General features: G+C 38.4%; 2 protein-coding genes across 2 annotated transcripts; one reads left to right on the forward strand and one right to left on the reverse strand.

The window, feature by feature from the left end:
• Positions 1-6,291: 6,291 nt before the first annotated feature.
• On the reverse strand, positions 6,292-10,199 carry si:ch211-153b23.3. Its single transcript, XM_042419556.1, has 10 exons — positions 10,043-10,199; positions 8,477-9,952; positions 8,298-8,390; positions 8,100-8,204; positions 7,902-8,011; positions 7,606-7,797; positions 7,352-7,514; positions 7,076-7,241; positions 6,791-6,885; positions 6,292-6,701 (listed from the first exon to the last, which is right to left on the reverse strand). The coding sequence occupies exons 1-10, from the start codon at positions 10,197-10,199 to the stop codon at positions 6,610-6,612; spliced, it is 2,649 nt and encodes an 882-aa protein (XP_042275490.1). The 3' UTR covers positions 6,292-6,609.
• A 1,820-nt stretch (positions 10,200-12,019) lies between these two features.
• Positions 12,020-15,098, forward strand: LOC121902387 (cis-aconitate decarboxylase-like). The gene is made up of 5 exons (XM_042419670.1): positions 12,020-12,150; positions 12,273-12,460; positions 12,891-12,983; positions 13,386-13,591; positions 14,171-15,098. Exons 1-5 carry the CDS (start codon positions 12,111-12,113, stop codon positions 15,096-15,098), a joined length of 1,455 nt encoding a protein of 484 aa, XP_042275604.1. The 5' UTR covers positions 12,020-12,110.
• The last annotated feature ends 7,266 nt before the right edge of the window (positions 15,099-22,364 follow it).

The raw sequence follows: 22,364 nt of genomic DNA on the forward strand, positions 1-22,364 counted from the left end.
CCTCACTGTGATACGAGTTGCAGACCTACATCAATAATTTCATTACAGAAAACATGATAAAATGTCCATCATTTGTTACCACTCAGTGTCTGAATATCACCTTTTGCTAGACTTTCTAAACTAATAATGCTCATATAATGATGAACAGGACATGAGAAAAACACAAAAACCCCACAATTAATCTCACAGTCAGCTGTTACAGGCCTTATTTATGTTCTCTCTTCTTTTCTAATAAAACCCTGTGACGATGCTTATTCAGTTTATACTCAAAGGAATATTTGAACTTCTAACCCTTTCAAATTGTTAAGATTAATTATTATCAATTAACAATCTGCCCTTCCTCATCTTGGATAAAAAAAATATACATCTTATCTTTATCTCGCAGTCCAATGCTGACACTTCACATACTGCCCCCTGAAAAAAAATTTATTATGTTGATTAGGATTAAGGTTACTGATTAGGTCAGAGGGCAGGAAAAAAGTGTTACACACTCTGGCTCTCTATATATTTCCTTTTTATTTAATAAATAAATCAATTTTATGAATAAAAGAGAAATGCATATGGATCCAGAGTGTGCAACACCTTTTTCCTGCTCTCCAGTGATCTGCACCTCACTACAACCCTTGGTGTACGTTACTTATCCACTATATATTAATTTGGTCAGGTCAATATTATAACACCATGTTTCATAATGGCCACAATGCAGGTGTCAGTGCATCTGTAGAGATTCCCCTCAATGTCAGATGAGGAATCTAATTTCAGGTAATCCATTTCACGGCTGTTCATTTCATTCTCTGAACAGGAGAGATCGATGCTGTAGTGATTCTGAGCATAGATGATTGCTAAACTCTGTAATATTCAGAAACTGACTTTAAAGGTGGACTCTATGATTTTACATATCAACATCCACAGTATTTACACATCTTGGGGAGCACTACTACATCTGTGAAAAAAAGTTTTATAAGGCTTTTTGTGGCTCCAGAGGAAACTTCCCAATATCTGATATTTTGCCTCAAATGATGTCACTCACTTCTGCTTTGATTTTGAATCCTTTTTGTTTGTGTATTTGTTTGTTTTTGGTGTTTTTTTGGTCCATCGTGAATCCAACGTTGTTATAGTGGTGCAATGCTACATCGGTTTACTCTTTAGGTGGTGGGAAAGAAGTTGATCAGTGATGATTCATGTGTAAGGACTGCAACCAGCACCTGGTCAACTGACATTTTACAACAATTTAGTGAGAATTAAGGTTACATGATCTGTGGAGATGCAGGAAACAGGTGAGTGTCCCATTGCTGTGCGCCATTTTGTGTTACTGGATAGGTGATAATCAACATTAATGTGAATAAGGAAGTGTTTGTCAGAAGAAACACAGTAATAAAACCTTTCCTTATCGCCTTTTGCAGAAAGCTATTAGTCAGTAAACACTGTAATACATCTGTTTTTCTGCAAATCCTTCCTGCCTCTTAATGTAATTGATGTGACCTGATAAATAAATAAACTATTAACAGAAATCAGGCTGAAGAACTTCGGGCTACACAGACCAATGCAGAGTTTTCAGAAACTTGTTATTTCCTCTTTTGCGGAGTAGTTGAGTAAACAGGCTGTCTGGACTAAAGACTACAGTGTTTCTTCTGCACACACTGTCAACCACAGTGACTAACAAACAACCTGTGGAGCAGAGTGAAAGGACATCCGCACCCAGGACCTCCGACTCACATCTCACAGCAGTGCTTTTGTCAGACTGTGTTTGGGTGTTTCTGTGTAAATGTGTGAGCATTTGAAAAGCATTTATAAATATTTCAGTGTATTTTGAATGGTCTACCAGTGCTAAGGGATTTCACTGCCACCACAGCATCATTGAGCATCTTGTTTACTGCATTTCTACATCCAAACAGAGAGGAGTCACGAGAGTGTGTGTGGTCAGATATGCCTGTACTGTACATCCCTTCAAGAAGTGCAGGAAAAATAACACTTAAAATAACTAAAAATGTTGATGATGCTGTTCTTTCTTAGTACTATATCTGTCATTTGTGTCATAATGAAACTAGGGCAATGGTTAATATGTCACCATAATAATGATTCATTGTTCCAAAGTTTATTGAACAGTTTTAAAAGCTCTTTCGTTCTGAGTGTTTCCTGTTAATGAGTTACTCTATAAGCATCAGTTTCCTTATTTCATGACAAGACTAAAAATTTATCCTTAAAAATGGGGAAATCCCATGGATGTGTTGTTTTGGTTGACTTACTTTCAAAGTGACGTATCAGAAAAATGATCTATTCCAGTAACAAGAAGGAAAACCAAAAAATGTTTCCTTATATGTTTCCTTATGGGTGGCTCCATTTATGAGATGCTTTCAGGGAGGTACTCCAATTACGACAAGGGTTTTGATTATTTTACAAAGAAGAAAATATCACTGATATTTCTTTATCTTTACATTTATCAAGGTGATAAGATAAGTCTGGAAAACAATCTTTCTTACTATGACACATAGGACCTTGTGCCAGAACCACTCATACAAACAGATCTTAAGATGCACGTACGAGTGATTTAAGAACATTTGTTGTTAGGTATCAACGAAATTGATGAGTGGTCCAGTGTCGTACATGTGATCAATAAATCATATCTGCCTTTCTTCACTGGGTAGAAACACTTGTTTGACTTACAATTATAATGCACTAATCTGAATTAATTTGGAGTTTGAATATGATACTGAAATTAATTCATTTTCATCATTTACTAAAAGGTTTTTTAGATTTTATCATTTTTATTGGCATATTTTGCTGCAGCAACTTCTACATTTCAGTAGCTGTTGCTAAACTTCTCTCATTCTGACAGCTGCCTCTGTGTCTCTGCAGGTCTCTGTCCAGTATCATCTTGTTGTAGATAACAGTGTAACATCATCTGTAGACTTTAATATTCTCTCCTCTAATATCTCTGTGACTGTCACATGACCACCTCCCATCACAGACCACTTTGCTTTAGAAATATGTTTTTTAGCATCTAATTTCATGTCAAATCATTCCCTCTTTTTTTCTGTCACAGTGCAGAGCTGCTCTGATTAAGCGTTAGCTGGATTCATATTTCCTGATTATTTTAGGTATCCTACTGCTGACACTCCTAAATTTTTAATATATTATGTATTGTCTACTGAGAGGGGGACTTGAAGTTGTGCAGTGTTTTTACTCTTTGGGAATTTTTTTGTGAGTGAAACTTGCCCACAAACAGAGAGCCAATGTTGATTATGCTGATGATCACATCTCACGAACACCACATCCACAAGAACAGGTGACTGTTCATGATTCATCAGGCTGAAACCAATGATTTACAACAAGTCCAGGAAGTTAAGAGAGTATGTTGAATCTGACTTTGAACACTTGTACAAGCAAACCTCACAGAAAAAAGTCAAAGTGCACGAAGCCCAATTTTTGGATCAAATTTAGAAATTAAATGACGATTATTTGATGATTTCTGTTATTAAAACAATGATATGGCACAGTATATTGTAGCCTACATTTTCTATTAAGTACAGAAAGTAATTAGACATTTTGGCAATATATTGTTTTCTTGATAATTTGGTTCAATGTTTTTTTTTTATTGTTTGCAGTGTATATATCTATATCTATATCTATATATGTATCTATCTATATATATAATTATATGTTTATATACAACTGTACATGTTTAACATTGCAAACCCCATTCAGCACACATGATCTTTTCAATAACACGTTACATACATCAGTGTATAGATATGCATACCTACATAAAAACATATATCCACACATACATAGGCGCCTGAGCAATGGTACAAGTGGAGCAAACGCATCCCCATTATTCAATCAGGGGGAGTAAATTTACGGTTTTGCTACCCCACTTTTTGTCTTTTTAAAAATAAACTTATTATCTAACAGTCCCCGCAATCAAGTGATTATATTTAAGCTGCCTATATCAATGATCATTTTTCTATTTTCAGCAACTGACAAAAACAAGTAATAAAAAAATCGGATGTTTTCAGACCACCATTTGAATTGGTTCAGTCCAACCCATCACAGCGCAAAAGTATCTGAATTAACATCAGTCAGATGTCCAGCAGTGGAAAGTAACTTGCTTACACTTTGCAAAATACCCTGATTTCATTTCAGTTTCAGTCTGACTTAAGATGGAATTATTTTATAAGATGACGCATTGCTCCATGTAATGATCTCTCATCCGGCTATTCTGCACTGTGCTTTTATTGTTTGTCTTTGTTTAACCTTGAAGATGCAACCTACTGACATTTTAGGTTACATAATGTTTTTATGAATAAAATTTCAAATATAATCATTTCCTGTCCTCATCCACCTAATTATATACTGTTCTTGATGCATTCCTGGTTTTTTTTTGTGAGTGAAACTTGCCCAAAAACAGAGAGCCAATGTTGATTATGCTGATGATCACATCTCACGAACACCACATCCACAAAATACCCTGATTTCATTTCAGTTTCAGTCTGACTTAAGATGGAATTATTTTATAAGATGACGCATTGCTCCATGTAATGATCTCTCATCCGGCTATTCTGCACTGTGCTTTTATTGTTTGTCTTTGTTTAACCTTGAAGATGCAACCTACTGACATTTTAGGTTACATAATGTTTTTATGAATAAAATTTCAAATATAATCATTTCCTGTCCTCATCCACCTAATTATATACTGTTCTTGATGCATTCCTGGTTTTCATAGCACCCTCAATCTAACTAATCTAGACTAGTGCAGGTGGCTGTTTCTTGACTTAATCCAAGAGGTTAGATGATGTAGAAATGCAGGAAATTTGTTTTAAATCACAATTTTTTTTCTGGAGAAGGACCCACAGACCCCCTTCCCAAATTATGTATCTTTCCAAGTTTGCGCCCCCATATTAATACATAACCAGGCGCCTTTTCACACATATTATACATACTCACATCATATACACATACACAGACATACAGTATACATATAGGACAGCTATGTGATGTCTATTGATTGTTGAAAGTTATTGTATCTTCATAAGACTGTATGCAAGGAAATTCCAGTGTTGCTCAGCTTTGTTGGCACACCTCTCACCGTGGTAGTCTACACAATTCAACAAACAAAAGAGGAGAGGTGATGTATGTGGAGTAATTTAATACACAGCACAATAGCCCTGAAAATGCAATTCTTCTGGAAAAAAAAGCCCCAAAACTGAGCTTTTTGAAAAGAGCAAATGTATTTACAGAATTTCCACACTTGTATAATCATATCACTTACAACAAAATGTATCCAAAACATCTTAAAAAAAGAGACAAACTGAGTCGGACCTGTCTTTCTGCAGCACCAAGTGTGAAGCCTGGCTTACAGTAAAATAAACATAAAACATAATACCATAATGAGCATGTTGACATTGGAAATGAATAAAAAGGGACTAATGTCAGCTTTCAGAATTCATATAACAGAGCTTGCACATAAAGTTAGTGAAAACAGTGCCATTTTGTTGACTTACGCAATTAAAAAAGAAATACAAATCTGCATGCAATTGTCTTTTATCAATTTATCATGTTATGTCTTGGCACATTTTGAGTAAAACCTTGTATGTACTAGACATTATGGGTTGTTTTTTTTTGCTATGTGGCACGTGCAGTGCACCATGTCATTAGGTTTCTGTTATCTTGTAATGTCATATCCATACATGCAATTAGTGCAAGTAAGATTTTATTGGATTGGACCCATCAATTATTGCGTAAATAGAAAGAATGCAGCTGTTTGTGCGTACTATTGCACTTCAGACTATGTACTACACTCTGCCCTTATTTTCTTATTTGTAACATAGTATAAAAAATAATCTTTTTCATTAATGTTGAACTAGGTGTGCCCCATCAGTCATAAAAAAATATTTCTTCATTCTACTTCAAAACACATGGATATCATAATATTAACACTGTGATCTCAACAATCCCAGTTTAGTTCCAGTCTGGGACCTGTGTTGCATGTTGCATTCCCCCAAAACGTATCCCTTGTTTCCTGTCACCTCTCAATTGTCCACTGTTGAATAAAGGCAGTAATACCCTAAGAAATATATATTTTTTAAAACTAAATATATTGAAACTTAGTGTACCAGCTATATCATTATAATATTTTTAATTTAGGACACAAACGTTTCACAACATCAGTCAAATAAATGTATAAGTTTGAGTTTATAAGTTTATTTGCACAAAATTCAACAGTACAAGAATGCACAATGAGCTTAAATACATACAGGGCATATGTCCACACATATGTACATACGTTTTCTGACGCACCCTTAAAATTCAGATAAGTGTGCAGTATAATTTAAATGTATAAATACATATTTACAGAATCATTAACCTTTTACAACAGTCATTCTATGAAGATTGTTCGATATTATTTGAAACAAACTTAAATATCAAAGTTCTTGCAAAGATTCTTCATGTCAAATAAATTCTATGCTTAGCAGACATCCACTTTCACTCAATCTTATATTGTTCATAAAGTGTCCTTGAGATGGTGGAAGGAAAATACGGGAGCTGAAGAAGCTAATCTTATAGGGAACCAGGAGTGAAGAGGCTCTCTGAAGGAGAGAAATTGGCTCTCTAACATTCACCCATCATGTTTCTCACTCTGTCAAAGATCTGTCTGACTTTTACTGCAGGGACACAGCCTTCTCTCACAATGGTGATTGTCCCTGTGGAAAGAGGAAGACAGGTAAGAATTAGAAAGTGTCTGTTAAAGCAAAAACAGAGACAATCTGCTGGAAAAGATTCTGCATTGTACCTTCATCAATCCTCAGGCAGTTGACTATAGTGGAAGCAACAACTTCATTAGAATCCCCATCGCACAGAACCCCTTGGATCTTCTCTCCTAGTCGGCTGTGACAAAACAGATGGTCAGAATATATTGTAATAAACTGATAAAGCACACATTTGTTACTCTGACACACTGAGATGAATCTTCTGTAAAAAGCAGTTTTCAAATCTCATGTCAATACAAAGTGTGTCAGTTAACAGGAGACATGTATGAGGACTTTGGTACAGTAGAGTTGTCAGAAAAGACTCTTACTTGACGACCATGCTGTGGTGGGTGCTGTCTGGCTCTCCACTGGGATTGGCTGAGGTAATGGCAAGGGGTCCAGTGATGTCACAAAGGTGGCCAGTCACAGTGTGGTCAGGGACACGGATCATGATGCTGTTGTTGGTACCAACACGGTCATAAGCTGGTCCCACTCCTACACAAGATGAATTAAAACATTTAAAACATGAGGTGACTGCCATCTTTTTATGCTAAGATAATGAAGTTAGAAGAAGAACAAAATTGCTGCTGTTTTGGCTAGTTTACCCAGTTTGAACAGCCAGTCTCCTTTGCTCACTATGCAGCTGATGCCTCCAGGATACACGTTCCTCATAAACTCCCAGAGCAGAGGACTGAAGGGAGGTTTGGCTGCCACCAGCTGCTCCACACTAGAAATGCAAATACAGATGGGCTTCTCCGCTGGTCTGTCCTACGGGTTATAAACAACAGGTTAATGACTTTCACATCATGCACAAAATGGTGACATTGGATTTAATTCACATGACACTTTTCATTCTTACTTTAATGTTGTAGATTTTCTCTATTGCCTGAGGGTTCTTGCAGGATGCAGCCAGGGCATACACAGTGTCTGTGGGAATGCCACATACTCCGCCTTTCTCCAGCAGGCCAGCGATCTCCAGAAGACCACTGGTGAGTCGAGAGTTAGCCTCAGGACAGTGTAGCTCTGGAGCAGTCTCCTGCTTCATTTTCTCCTAAGACAGGCCACAGAGGGAGGGAAAATACAAAAATATTTAGTTTACAGCGGATCACAATAGAATGAAAGAGGAAATACAATAAGAGTCTTTTGATTGGTTACCTTTAAGAAGGGAGGGCCCATAGGTAACACTCTCTGTGAGAAGATGCAGTTCAACATTGACGCCAGAGCTCCATATATACAAATTATAGAAAGCAGCACAAGCATGGCCACTATGAAGAAAAAGTTGTCACAATGTTTTAATTCCAATGTGGATGTTTTTTAAAAATGTGCTTTGAATGAATCTTTGTCTATACTTACCTTCTAGCTGGTATGGCAGTCGCTGAAGGGTGGAAAGCAGGAAACAGACTAGTACAACCTCCATGACTGCTGTTAGAAACAGCAAAACCAGGTTCCTATAGGCAGCTGACATAAACAATGGAAAGGATTACAAATGGCTAAAAAAAAAAAACCAACATAAAATGATTATTCTGTTAAAAATAATATGATAAACCTTACCAATCACCATGAGGAAAGCATTAATGACCAGGAGAGCAATGGCTCCTGCTGTAAAACCGTAAGCAGCCTCTGTAGAAAACTGAAGCAGTTTACCTAGAAATTAAAAACTTGTGATTAGAATTTTGTGTAAATCTGTCAGAAAGAAATCTGCATTGAACCACATGTTTGTACTCACATACCTGCAAACCTAAACCAGGTCCAGGTGGCCCATACTACCACATAGATTGATGAGATTACTGATCCGAATCTGCCTGCTCCTGCGACTTGCAGCCGGCTGACATAGGCCTGGATGATAGCTCCAGAGATGAGGACCCAAGGGACAGTCAGATGAAGGAAGGAGGGGTTTGTGCTGGAAACAGCAGCCTGAATAGCCGAGAAAGCTGCAACCCCATTTGACAGGTAGAACAGGGCGTCTGAAGTGTGGTCCATTTGGAGCAACACCTCCTGGTCTCCCTGTTCAGATCTTCCACACGTCAAAGCCTTCTTCAGTTGGTGAGTGGAGACGGGCTGTGGTCCTACAGGGATGAGAGACTTCTCTGCTATAGTGTTGATGAGACGTGAGAAGGTACCATACAGGGAGGTTGCGCAGAAGAGAGAGCAAGCTACACCAAAGAAAATGTAGTATCCCTGGAGAGGGATCTGGGGGACTGTGGAGACTGTCAGCAGGACGAAGAGCATGTTGTGGATCAGCTCCAGGACATCGATGTTCAGGCTTCCACAACAGAGCACCAAGGCTGCCACCACAAAGAACCAGTCTCCCACCATCATTTCCCTCCCTGAGGTCACTTCACTGTCCTTCACAATCAGAGCAGATGCCACAAACTCATCCCAAGCCTTGATCAGCCAATATGTGGCATGAAGACCAAACTTTGTAGTGTGGTAGCAATCTTGGCGCAAATGGGCATAGTAGCTGGAGAACAGCTGGGCGACTGAGACGATTGACACCCATGCAGCACCCAAGCCAAAGGACTTCATGTACCCAAAGCTGTAGAAGGCGAAGATGAAGGGTGCAACAGTGTCACTGAAGAAACCCAATGCCATTGGCTCTGCATACTTTGTGTTTTTCTTCTTCTCTTGGCCAGTGCTCTGGGTGCTTGCTGAGTTGGTGGTACCAAGCAACAGAACATTGAAGAGGGGTGTCCCGAAGCCTTTGAGGGCCAGACGCTGAGTCAGACCTTTGACAAGCAGTGCAGCTGAACCGTAGATGGCGAAGATCAGAATGAGCAACTCGAGAATCCCAGAGACCACCAGAGCCCAAGAACCTGCCATCAGAACCACTGCTTCAAAAACTAAAGTGGCTGTGATTGCCCCAAAAACAAAAGGCATGATGTAGTTGACTGTGGCAGAGCAAAAGGCGAGGAGAAAGGACAGAAGGATATAGGGGACGAGACCAGCAACAGCTGACTCTTTAATGGACAGACATAAATAGCAAACTGGGGTCTCTGTGGTGTCATTCAGCAGCATGTTGCTTGATACGTTAGTTTCTGTTGTGGGAGTTTCAGCTACTGCACCAAAGTAAATCCGAGTGGCACCATAACTGCCCCAAAGAGCAGCATAGCCAATGAAGGCAGTGCCACTCAGATGATCGTATTTTCGGAAGGAAAGCAGGCCAGCCAACAGTTGGCATATACCACCAATCAGGATGAGATGAACACCTGAATAAAACATAAAATTAAAATTACTAAGACAAGTTTACACTTTTTTATTATATTATATTATTAAAGCAGATTATCTACAAGTTTTACCTGCAAGTATGTTCTCCACCCCTTGCGGTGCGATGCCAGTGTGTGCTGTACTGAAGTTCTGTAGAAGTACAAGGAATGCACTGATCCCATTGGATAACATGCCTAAAACTCCCGGCTCGCCATAGAAACTGGCCGGAAAGCCATCTAATGTAGTCATAGTCTCTATGTTGTCAAAAAGCACTTTTGCTGAAAAAAAAAATCAACAAAGGATGTAATTTAACAAATGACACAAACAACTTATCTATGAATATATATGCTTGGTACATTTTCCATTATGGATAAATTGCAATACCAAATACATATATCACCAAAAAGACTAATTCAGAATCATCTTGATTGATTTATTACAGCACATTTACCAAGGTAAAAAAGTATTATAAGTATCACTATGTTGCAAAAATATGAATGCAAGTTAAGTGGACAGAGACATGTTGTTTGTGGTTGGAAAGAACAATTTGGTTTTCTTAGTGGCTAGTGAATGATAAATACTCTAATCAGTGCATTTTACAAAAACACCATAGAACAAATCTGAAGCTAAATTAAAAACAAAGTAGATATGATAACACATTTAGGAATGTAAATGTGAACCACAGATAAAAAAAATTAGACTGCTGGTCCTATGAACTAAATTAGATGTTATTAATGGATATATGGATATATATTCAAGTGAAAGTCAGAAAAGTTAAAAAGTTGGAAAACTCTCCATCAGGCTCGTTTTTGTCTTATCTCCTGAAACACCCCCATAAACCTGAGAGTCTCTGGCCCTGCCCACTCATAAGTAGGGTAACTCATTGTTGTAGTGTAACAGCAGCAAGAGACACAGAAGAGTAGCTATATTCAACGTTCCTGCTCTAATGACTATAGTTAATATAAGTTACTATAAGTTAATATATAGTTAATATAGTTACTATAAGTTGGTATCGCATAAGTAAACATTTTATCCATAACTGACATATTGATATATGCACAAAAGACAAGCGCAGCATACTAAGGTACTGTCAGATACACTTTTTAAAGAGTTGGGATTTTGGTATTCTCTAATAATTTTATTCTGCAATAGAACATCTTTCCTGTAACTGCAATTATTTAGACAATGTTTAAAAAAACTTGTTATTTTTCACTGTTCATTATGTTGCATTTTGAAGCCTACATACAAAACACAATCAATAACACTGGAAATAAGGTCTTACCTGGTGAAGCTCTTCGGAGAAATGAAGTGTGGAGTTGTTCTGGAGTGTGGATGAAAGGTCATAAATAAGACTCTGTGTGTAGGAGGAGTTCATGAAACTTCCCCCACACTCACCTACAATCTGCAACGTGAGAGATGACATCATTGACTTACTTACAATAATAAAACTTCACTATTTCTTCCTCCTTTTTTGAGGGTGGGGATGTTTGTTGTGACGACGATGTAAGCCAACTACATGGAAATTCCTCCTTTGAGGAAACTCATTAGGGTTTTGTTATGGATAAGCCTGCCCTTCCTTGTTTCTTCCCAGTCAATATCAATAGCCATTGTAACTATATAAGGCAGGTACAACTCAAACCCAACATCAGTATCCATCTGCTGACTGCAATCCTGCTGTATCAAAGAGAGAGAAAAGAGAAAAACAACTTGAGAAAAACTGCAGCCATGATCTCCACACTACAGGTAAAGATTCAGAATACTTTTGCAGGCATTTTTACTTAGATTAATATGAATCTACATCACTTTGTATGCCTTACTAAGTAATTTTATGGCATATTTATTCAATCTAGTGAAAGATCTAATGTTAAATTCTACAATCACACTATAGCATTTTTTTTGTATACATGGTAGTGGAGAACGTAGCTCTTGTTAAATGTTGAGCAGATTACACATACACACCTGTTACAACACCACCTCACCTGTACAATAGCTCTTTCAACAGAGGCACACAGAATGAGCAATATTCATGACAGTGATGCCAATGTATACTAAAATTTAATTAGATCCGTGTCTGACAAGGAAAATATCTGAGCGCACCAACAACCTGAAATAGATTTGAGACTCTCTGTACTCTGTGTCCTGCAGAAAACTATTAGACCAATGAGCACTGTGAGAGGACTGCATAAATCTGCAGTGGAAGGTAAGCTGTTACATACATAAATTCTACTTATTCAGACAAAGAAACTAATAATTTCTCCTTTACTAACTCCCGACTTCTTTCCTTCTCTTTCTCGCTATTTTTGCTAATTTTTCCCAATACAGTCTTTAACTACCCAGCCCATGAGGACACAGTCACAGCCAGCTTTGGGAGGTTCATCAGTGAAGTAAAGCCTCAGCACTTGTCCCCTGTAGTCCTCCACCGCAGTAAAAGGATGGTGCTGGACAGCGTTGGAGTTGGTCTGATTGGCAGCACGACAGATGTGTTTGAACTGGCCCTGCAGCACTGCCAGGTGAGCCGAGGGGAGAGAAATCATTAGAAGGAATAACTTTTTATTAAGGTCTTATCCGATATAAGTAGAGACAGATGAAAGCTAATACCTGACCTTTTACAAACAGTAGTCATAAGTCAGTGCAAAGGTTGTGTGTGGACAGATGTGATAAAGGGAAAAAAAACACTGGTTATTATTAGAATATATCTAGTCATATAACTTGGGAACAGAGAGGGGATTTTTATGTTTAATGAAATATGACGAAGAAACTTATTCAGCTTTCATCAACTGAAGAGTGATGAGCCAGAGTTTAATTTAATTTAAATTTAAAGTAAAGCTCACAGTATATGTCTGTGTGTGTATGATGACACAATATCTGACTAAAACATTGCAATAAAAATATCCTTGAAACAATTCATTATGTTAACCTGTCTGCTTCTCTTCCCCTCAGAACATGTACGCCCCTGATGACATCAGCTCTGTGTACGGACGCAAGGGCACCAGGCTCTCCCCGACACTGGCAGCTTTTGTTAATGGAGTGGCAGTGAGTATAAATAGGTGGAACAGATGTGTCACTATTGTCCCATGTGTGCTAGACAATTTCGGATGCACTAATCCATAAACCCATTACCGCAACCAAACTACAGCTACTGAACATGGAACAGTCTAGAGAGCCAACCACAGGAGGAATGAATGGGAATTACCCTTCTGCAGAAATTTCCAACATTATGTGTGCAAACACTAGTTGGCCTCCGTTCCCCAAATAAGTCACCAGGGTGTCGAGCCCATTTCTGCAGCCAGCCTTTGCCCTCTATGATTCAACCCTGTCATAGCAATTAAAGAGACTCAGATTTTCCTATTAAATACATCGGCCACAGTGAGGATTAGGGACTTGATAGCTATTGTTCCATTTGATTTTTTTTTAAATGTGTCCTTTTTGCCACAGACTCACTCCATGGACTTTGATGATACATGGCACCCTGCCACTCATCCCTCAGGAGCAGTCCTTCCTGCTGTGTTAGCTCTCAGTGACATGATGCCTGCTAATAGCAAACCTAGTGGCCTGGACTTCCTGCTGGCTTTCAATGTCGGCATAGAGATCCAGGGCCGGCTGATGAGGTTCTCTAATGAGGCCCACAACATCCCCAAGAGGTGAGCACCTCAGAACATGAGTCATATCAGAAATAGGTACTTTAAGTTATATTAGCAACATTGTGGGGTTTGTACTGGACTTGGTCTCCGTAAGTGATCATTTCATGGATATAAAGCCTGTCCTTATTTCTATATTTTGTAAGGAGTATCCACATGAGTCTAAAGCCCATCCATATTTGACTCTGCTGATCTCTGTAGTGTGGTTTACAAGGAGGTCGGTGCAGTGTAACATGCAGTCTTTTAGTGGTGTCAATGAGCTGTGAAAGACGTGTTATTATGTTCATCTCCGGGACAGCAGAGGCTCTGTGGGTAGTGTTCGTACAATTAGCCATGTGGAGGAGAATATCACAGAGGGCTCCTTTTGGCAAGTGTTTACACCAAGTCAAATTACCCACCACGTTATTTGCTTGTTTATCAAATACTTCAATTACTAAAATTCTTTTTCCTTTAACACACCTGAAATAAGCTGTCTCTGCATGTGTAAAAGAGAAGTTGTTTGTACGCAGCTCTGCTATAACCATAGTGATGGAAATGTAAACCCAACCCTCACTAAAGACTATCTGTCTTCATCATCACCAGGTTTCACCCTCCCACTGTGGTGGGGACTATGGGAAGTGCAGCAGCCTGTGCTCACCTCTTGTCCTTGGATCACTCCCGCAGCAGTCATGCTTTGGCCATTGCTGCCTCTCTGTCTGGAGCCCCAATGGCTAATGCTGCCACTCAGTCCAAACCCCTCCACATCGGTAATGCCTCACGTTTGGGGCTGGAGGCCGCTCTCCTGGCCTCTCGAGGCCTAGAGGCGAGTCCACTGGTCCTTGATGCTGTCCCAGGCGTAGCCGGCTTCAATGCTTTTTATGAAGACTACGTGCCGCAGCCTTTGGGGTCACCTGATGATAATGGCCATATGTTCCTGTTAGAGGAACAGGACATGGGTTTCAAGCGCTTCCCCGCACATCTGGGGATGCACTGGGTGGCAGATGCTGCAGCCTCGGTCCATAAGCTTCTTGTGGGGGGTGACCATGGCACTGTGTCCCCAGCTGAAGTTCAGGAGATCCTGCTCAGAGTCCCCCAATCAAAATACATCAACAGGCCTTTCCCTGAATCTGAGCACCAGGCACGTCACTCTTTTCAGTTCAATGCTTGCAGCGCTCTCCTGGATGGCGAGGTGACTGTGCAGTCCTTCACCCCCGCTGCTATGATGCGCCCTGACCTGCTAGCTCTGCTGGGCCGTGTTCTTGTGGAGCATCCCCACGACAACCCAGCTAATTTCAACCGCATGTATGCCGAAGTCCAGGTGACACTTGTTGGGGGAGACATCCTGAGGGGACGCTGTGACACCTTCTACGGTCACTGGCGCAACCCACTGACCAATGAGAGTCTGAGGAAGAAGTTCAGGAACAACGCAGGGGCCGTGCTTCCGTCAGAGAGGGTTGAGAGGCTGATTGAAGTTTTGGAGGAGCTGGACAGACTTGGGGACTGCACCCACCTTCTCTCACAGCTGCAGTGAACATTTACAGACATACAGGATGACAACAACAAAACAAAAAATATTGTACACATTACTGCAAAATACTGATTTATCTGTCAAGCCATGTTAGAACATAATTATCTCACGTATCTTATACTAAGTTATTTTATTGTATTATTTTATTTAATCAAGACATAAATATGAGTTGTAAAATATGATTTAATAACATATCACATGGGTAGGAAAAGAAGGTTTTTGTACTGAATAATTTGAAATATCAATTTTATATATACTCTTTGCAAAATACTATACTTTATTCTGTATGTTTGTGCTACACAATGTATTGTTAAAATGTTAATTTCAACACTTTAAATGCTTATTGCTTGTAAATGCGACTGTATTTCCTCTTTGACATTTCATTTCACAAATATAGCATTTCTGTTTTTATTGTAATAAAGCTGCTAAAAACCAAAAATGAGAAAGTGTCCCCTTTTTTTGACATCTCCTCCTGTAAGTATTTAAACACATTTATAAAGAATGACAGCAACACGTGCAACAGTAAGCTAAAGGCAACACTATATACTTTGCTGGAGGAAAAGATTATGTGGACAAAAATAGTCACAGGAGGTCACAAAGTAGAACCCATTATTCTATCATTAGGTTAATTTAAAACCTAGTCTGTAGTTTTGTTTCATGATAAGGACAAACATCCTTGTGTCCTTCAGTTTGAACAAGCAGGTAACAGCAATGTAAGAAAAGTTAACAAGCCATGTATTTAGTCAAGTGTGTGCATTTGGACTGTTAATAAAAAAAGAATGTGGAGCAATGCTGGCAATAGAGAGGTGCTTTCCTCATTCTAGTCTCCTTAAGTTAATATGTGCCAATAAGTCTGCTCAGGAGGAAACAGACGCCTGTCCTGGAGACATGAGGGCTCTGTTCCATGCACCTACCCAGCTCAGTCGTGCATCGGATACGGTGAAACCAACATGTTTGCAGCACTGTCTGGGTACACCTGTATGTATTGGCAAAAGTGTCACGGTTCATAGTGTACTTAAGAAGAAGGCACTATTGAGGTTAAAATTAAAGTGAGTTGTGGTTCTTTCCAAAAACTAGACACACAAAGTCTAAAAACAGCTTTACCAATGTCAAAATACACAAAAAGAACCAGCACTGTGTGACGAAGCAAGTTTAATAACTTCCTATTGTCCAAACTTACAGTGAAGTACAATAGCAACTTATTAACGTTATTACGTATAGCAATGTCGGTCTCAATGTATAGCAATGTCAGTCTCATCTTAGGGGGACCACCCAACATTTTGCATTTTGCATCATTTTCTACAAGTTTCTTTGTAATTCGGCCTGACATATTCACTATATTTTGAAAGGTTTGGATAAAACTTAAAGTTAAGTTCTATGGGATGCATAACGTTTTTAAATTATGGACTCATAATTAGTATCAGCAGGGTAACAGCTAAGGGTTGTAAGAGCTGCATATGAGCAGATGACGACAAACATAATACAAATCTGCAGCTTTTATTTGATTTCTTCAAGGTTTTACCACAAAGACAAGTGCAAAAAAACACAGGATGGACAAAAACATTGTCATGTCACTTTTGTAATGAAAGGTTTATAACCAGTCATAGTAACCCTATACAAAAGCTTCGGTATGAATTTGCTCAACGATTAAAATATTTACAAATAAACAACGCAAAGTATTGTTTTAGTAACAAGAGGTCAGTAACAACTGAGTATTATTTATCCTCAATAAGCACAATAGTAGCCTATGTTTGAACCATGTAAATAAAAGATGTCTGCATATCTTAAGTCAACATATATATTTTAAACATACATACATCTTTCAATCTTTGAAATAATCTCTCAAAAATAACCTGATGAAGGTCTGCATACTGAAACATTGTTCCCAATAAATCTCCTCTAATTGCAAGCACAGAAGACAGTGTGTGGGAGTTCTTTGTTCAACTATTGTCCACCCATGGTGGATCCTGTCGATCTGCAGGTGTGCAAATGTTCTACTCCTTAATCTTTGAAATAATGAAAACAAAACATTTCTCAAAACTTCTGAAAATTAAAGGCTTTGTAAGTTGCTCTACCATGTGTAACTTTCCATCCTGTCATGTCAAGTAGGTCAATTTGGTGTCTTTCTTGAATCTGTTATGGCCTGTTTGGAAATTTTGCTCCCAGCAACTGGCACTTTCTGGATAAATCCAATGCTTGTTGAACAGCTCTCGCTCATCCCAAGTACTTCTCACTCAGTCTGATGTTTACTTTTCGTGCATTACAACCTTTAGTGGCTTCAAATCCTCTCTTAACAAGTTCCGGGATAGCAGACTTCATTACCACAAATTTCCCATTACACAAAATGGACTCTTTGTCATCACTTCAGGAATATTGGTGCCTATTTCTCCACACTCTGACCAGAGCTGACTGTTGATTTTTCATCCTGTCTGCAACAGGGACATCAAATTCCTCCTTGAGTGCCTTCAGTATAACCTTGTAGGTCTCATTACCCATTGGCCGTAAGCCCAGGCCTTGTCCAGTACTTATCACACAGAGTGTGGACAGTAGAAGTATGCGAAGAATCATCTTCAACCTGTGAGACACACAAATATGATATGCTGCAAGTATCTAACCGCACTGAACATGTACAATAATTTCAGGTCTAATTCTAAATGGTCAAGTCAACAGTCTTTTATTTCTCAATTATGACTGCTGGGTTTAGGCTATAAACTGCTACTGTTAGCATTCACTGTTTGCCTGTCACATTTGCTACTGGTCAAATTGCTAATAAAATTATTTTCAATTCACTACCAGTATTTCATCTGAATGTATTAATTTTGTAAGAGGTGTAACTTACTCTACTTCCCGTCAGGGTCCCACAGTAATCACCCTATCTGGGTTTATTTTGTGGAGGTGACTGTTTACTCAGAGGTAGGGGACTCGGGTCACATGATTTGACTCAAGTGAAACTCCAGTCTCAAATTTGATGACTTGCGGTTTGCGTGATCATAAATAACAGAGGACTCGTTCATTGACTAGACTAAGACTTCAGATCGATGACCTGAAAGGAATTCATTTTGATTGATAGCTGTAAAATGATGAGCTATAGTCACTTTTCTCATCGCTGCAAGTGCTACTTAAACAGTTACAATCACTGACACTGTGTCCTGGGCGAGCGAGTGAGACACGCGTGAGCGACAACTACATTGTTTAGAGAATTACCTAAAAGACAACTTCCATGGATCTAGATAGATATAGTCAGATATCCATTGCCTGAACATAATGATATAGTCAAAAATCATGAGTTATTGGTATTATGAAACTGTACAAGCTGGTCAAAACTGGTCAGAACTGTGGTTTTATGCAACTATCATATAATTCCTTCAAACAATAATAGGTGGATGAGAGCTTGGATGACACTTATTTAAAGTAAATGTAACATATAATTTATCCTTTTCTTTTATCTGGGAAATTTTCAATTAGGGACGTGGGAATTCAGATTCTTTCCTGCATTCACTGACATTAATTTAAGTTCACTTGATGTCAGTCATTAATCATTAATCGTTTGCAAGCCTTTAGTGATGAGCAAAGTGACTGTAGCTTACAAGCCTTTGAGAAATGCTTCGTTTTCATTATTTCAAAGAATGAAAGACCGGTTCAAACATAGGCTACTGTTGTGTTTAAAGGGACACTCCACCCAAAACATGATTCTACCTCATTTTTACTCTCTTTTGGACCCAATAAAGTCATCCAGACAGTTTTTAGAATCATTTATTCTGTCTAAAGATTAAAGATTTTATTAATTGTTAGCAAAAAGTTAGCATGTAGAAGTTAAATCTATCTTTATAAACAAAAAACAATTTTTAAAAAATGAGGAAGAGAAAAGAGGAATATAAATGAGGTTGAATCATGTTTCGGGGTGGAGTATCCCTTTAATGAGGATAAATAATATCCAGCTGTTACTGACAATTAATACTTCACATTCTTTACTTGTGGATAGTTTAACTGTATAGCAGGTGAGTTTGTACTGAAACTTTTGTATAGGATTGAGTATGATTGGTTGTAAATCTTTCATTGCTAGAGTGACATGATGCTGTTTCTGTCTCTCCTGAGATTATTTAAAATGGGCTTCTTAATAAAACCTGGTTTAATTCTTCCTGTGGGAAGAAAATGTGATAAATATGATTGGGATTGATTGCTCATTTGTACACACAACACTTCATCAGTCTAAATAGGCAATAATCTAAAGGACAAGGATATGTGGGAATAAAATGTTATTGGCTGTTGAAGACATGTAGAGTTAGCAACTTGTATAAGCTGCAGATTTGTATTATATTAGTGGTTTATTACATTTGTGGGAAGCTATTACAATTTTGAAAGCTGAAGATTTTCACCTTTCTGCAAACGGAACAACTCCCTGTAAATTAAATAGTTTGCAGGAAATGACGTATTACATTAGTGGGATTATTACATTAAAAGCTGCAGATTTGTATTACATTTGTGGTTTATTACATTTTTGGGATGTTGTTACATTTGCGGGTCTAACAGTCGACATTCACATAAACTGATAAGAATACTGTGCAGTCAAAAAAAAGCAGTAATTGATTTCCTGTGTCAACAGCTTGAACACAAACAGCAACAAAACGTCCTCACTGACTCAAGCACACAGTATCATTTTAAATCAACACAGCAGCAGGGATTGTAATACAATATGTTCAGTGTTGTGCCCTGAAGCCATATTGATTACAGCTCACACAGATGAGTGGGTCAAAAATGACTTGAGTTGTCTAATTTAAGTAAGACCAGGCTATATTGGTCTTGATGAGCAGACTTCTACTATTTGGGAATGATGCCAGATACAGTTTTGGTACAGCTATGTCATATGTGCTCTGAACAGAGCAGAGAGAATAAGTACAAAAAGGTATCTTCTCCAGTTTCTTTCAATGGGTCCAAATACAACTGATAGTTCAGAGCTTAACCAGGGGTAGATACATTTTTTAGGGGTTTAAATAAGCAAAAAAAAGTATCTTAGGCCCGTAGGAGGTGGCTGGCCTGTTGCAGGTCAGATCCCCTTTAGAACAGCCCCCGCCCCTACAGGAGGGGTCTGTTCAATTGGGTCTGAGGAGCAGCTCTCTATTTGGAGAGGGTCTTAGCAGGGATCAGGTCCTCTGACTCTAAGCTTTTCCAGATCAGTCCAGTCCCCCAACCCCTCCCAGTCACCAGGGCCCAGTCAGAGGTGGTCCCATCATTCAGATGTGGTTGGGATGAAGGGTTGAATAAAACATAACAGATTAAAACATAACAGAAGATAGATAACTGAGTATGCAAACAAGTTAATAAAAATAAATTCATAAATCATAATGAGAGAATAGAAAGAAAAGAGAACACATATGTATGTCTGTGGATGGACTTGTAAAATGATAGAAATGGAAATAGTTAAGTAAATTCAGTAACTGAACTGAAGAGACAAAATTGAAATTAAGATTGAGATTTGTGATAAATGGGGTCCAAGTTTTCAAAAAGTGTGACATCTGTTTTCTTTGAGAGGCAGTTATTTCCATTGATATATGTTCTGTGCGAAGATTTAACCAATGATGATGTTTAGTGTTTGTGTGGTTTTCCTGTTTGTAAGGATGACTTTCTTGGTGATATCTAGGGCAACCAGTGTGCGTTCTGTGTGTTTTGGTGGAAGTTCAACTGAGGATAACTCACCAACTATGCATAATGAGGGAGAGGGGAATGCTGCAACCCAAGACTTAGGAGAGTTTAAACCAAAAGTGTTGTATAGGTGGACAGAGCTATAAGGAGTGCATGTAGTCATCTGTGGTGCCTAGAGTGCACTGTGAACATTTATTTGTGTTGGACAGACCCATTTCATGCATTTTGCTTTGAGTGACAATGTGTTCTATGGAGGATTTTATACTGGATTAGTTGTAGATTTGTATTCTTTGTCATTTCAAATGAATTTCTGCAGACCTGTGTCCAGAGGGAGTCAGAAGGTAGAGATAAATCTCTTCCTCATTTAGCAGTTGGCAAGTGGATGTTGTTATCTACACTCACTGGCCACTTTATTAGATACACCTGTGCAATCTAACACAATCCAACAAAACAACTCTGCCATAAATTCTACATTTACGAGGCTTACACTTTTTCAGTTTTCATTGACATTGTCAGATAAGGTGATAATTCTCCTTTATGTTTATTATTGAGGTCGTAATGGGTGGTGGTGTACTGGAGTGCATTATATGGAAAAGTGTTCCTAGTATTTTGTCCACTCCATTAACATACATGAGGAGGGCAAAATAATAAAAAACCCACATTTGCCACTTTAAATATGAACATCTGACATTGAAACATTATATGCATCATTATATACAACATATGTGACTGAAAATAAGGAAAAGCATAATAGGTCCCCTTTAAAGAAAAGTAAGCTCAGTGTCTGCTAGAAGTCTTTAAGGAATTCAGCAGGGACCATCTGGTCTGAGTTCTTTGTTATTAGGTATGTGTGTAAGAGCATTGTGTAGTTCAGAAAGTGTTAATGGAGCATCTAAAATGTCTGCTTGATCTGTGGATATTTGTGGTGATAGCAGATTATCTAGAAACGAGTCAATTATTGCGTGGGGTTTATTTTCAGGGGAATACAGATGCTATAAAAAGTTCAGAGAGTATCATTTATGGCTTGAGGAGATTGTGTATTGTTCCCTGCTGAGTTCCTTACTGTTGTTATGAGTGATTTCTCTTTATTGCATTGAAGTGGATTTGCTAGAAATTTGCTTGATTTATTATTTTGTTCGTTGTTATTGTATCTCAGCTGTTGTTTGCTCTGTGGGGTTGTTTGTATAGTTTTTGTTAGTTCTTTTATTTTGTTTTCCAAGTTATTTTGTAGTTTTTGCTCATTTTTTTGTTATGAAAGGAATATGAAATAATTTCCCTCTACTTATCACCTGCTTTTGATAGCAGAGGTGGAGAGGTATTTAGATTGTTAGTGTAATTATACACATTGGTGATAAGTTCCGTTGTTGGTTTCATGGTTGATGTTTTCATAATGGGAAGGGTTCGTGGACACTACTGTCATTGCTGTGTTTTATCACAAGGAAGGACTCTCATGGCAAATACAAATGAAGTCAAAAAATTTCCCCTATGATGTTAAAGTGTAACATTATCTTGTGGCTTTTGGACTGGGTAACGGTCAGCAACAAAGGAATTAATTCAACAACAATAAATGTGAATCAGGGGTGTTTTCTTTCCACCCACTGCAAACAACAACATAATAGAAGTGCAACC

Source organism: Thunnus maccoyii, chromosome 8 (genome assembly GCF_910596095.1).
Source record: "Thunnus maccoyii chromosome 8, fThuMac1.1, whole genome shotgun sequence".
Lineage (NCBI taxonomy): Eukaryota > Metazoa > Chordata > Actinopteri > Scombriformes > Scombridae > Thunnus > Thunnus maccoyii.

Coding starts and splice junctions, on each gene's coding strand:
- si:ch211-153b23.3 (XM_042419556.1), bottom strand. CDS start 10,199: ATGACTACATTAGATGGCTTTCCGGCCAGTTTCTATGGCGAGCCGGGA. Junction 7,242..7,351: donor AGACTGGCTGTTCAAACTGG/GTAAACTAGCCA, acceptor CATCTTGTGTAG/GAGTGGGACCAGCTTATGAC. Junction 6,702..6,790: donor CTGCCTGAGGATTGATGAAG/GTACAATGCAGA, acceptor CTCTTTCCACAG/GGACAATCACCATTGTGAGA.
- LOC121902387 (XM_042419670.1), top strand. CDS start 12,111: ATGAGCACTGTGAGAGGACTGCATAAATCTGCAGTGGAAG. Junction 12,461..12,890: donor TGGCCCTGCAGCACTGCCAG/GTGAGCCGAGGG, acceptor TCTTCCCCTCAG/AACATGTACGCCCCTGATGA. Junction 12,984..13,385: donor CTTTTGTTAATGGAGTGGCA/GTGAGTATAAAT, acceptor TTTTTGCCACAG/ACTCACTCCATGGACTTTGA.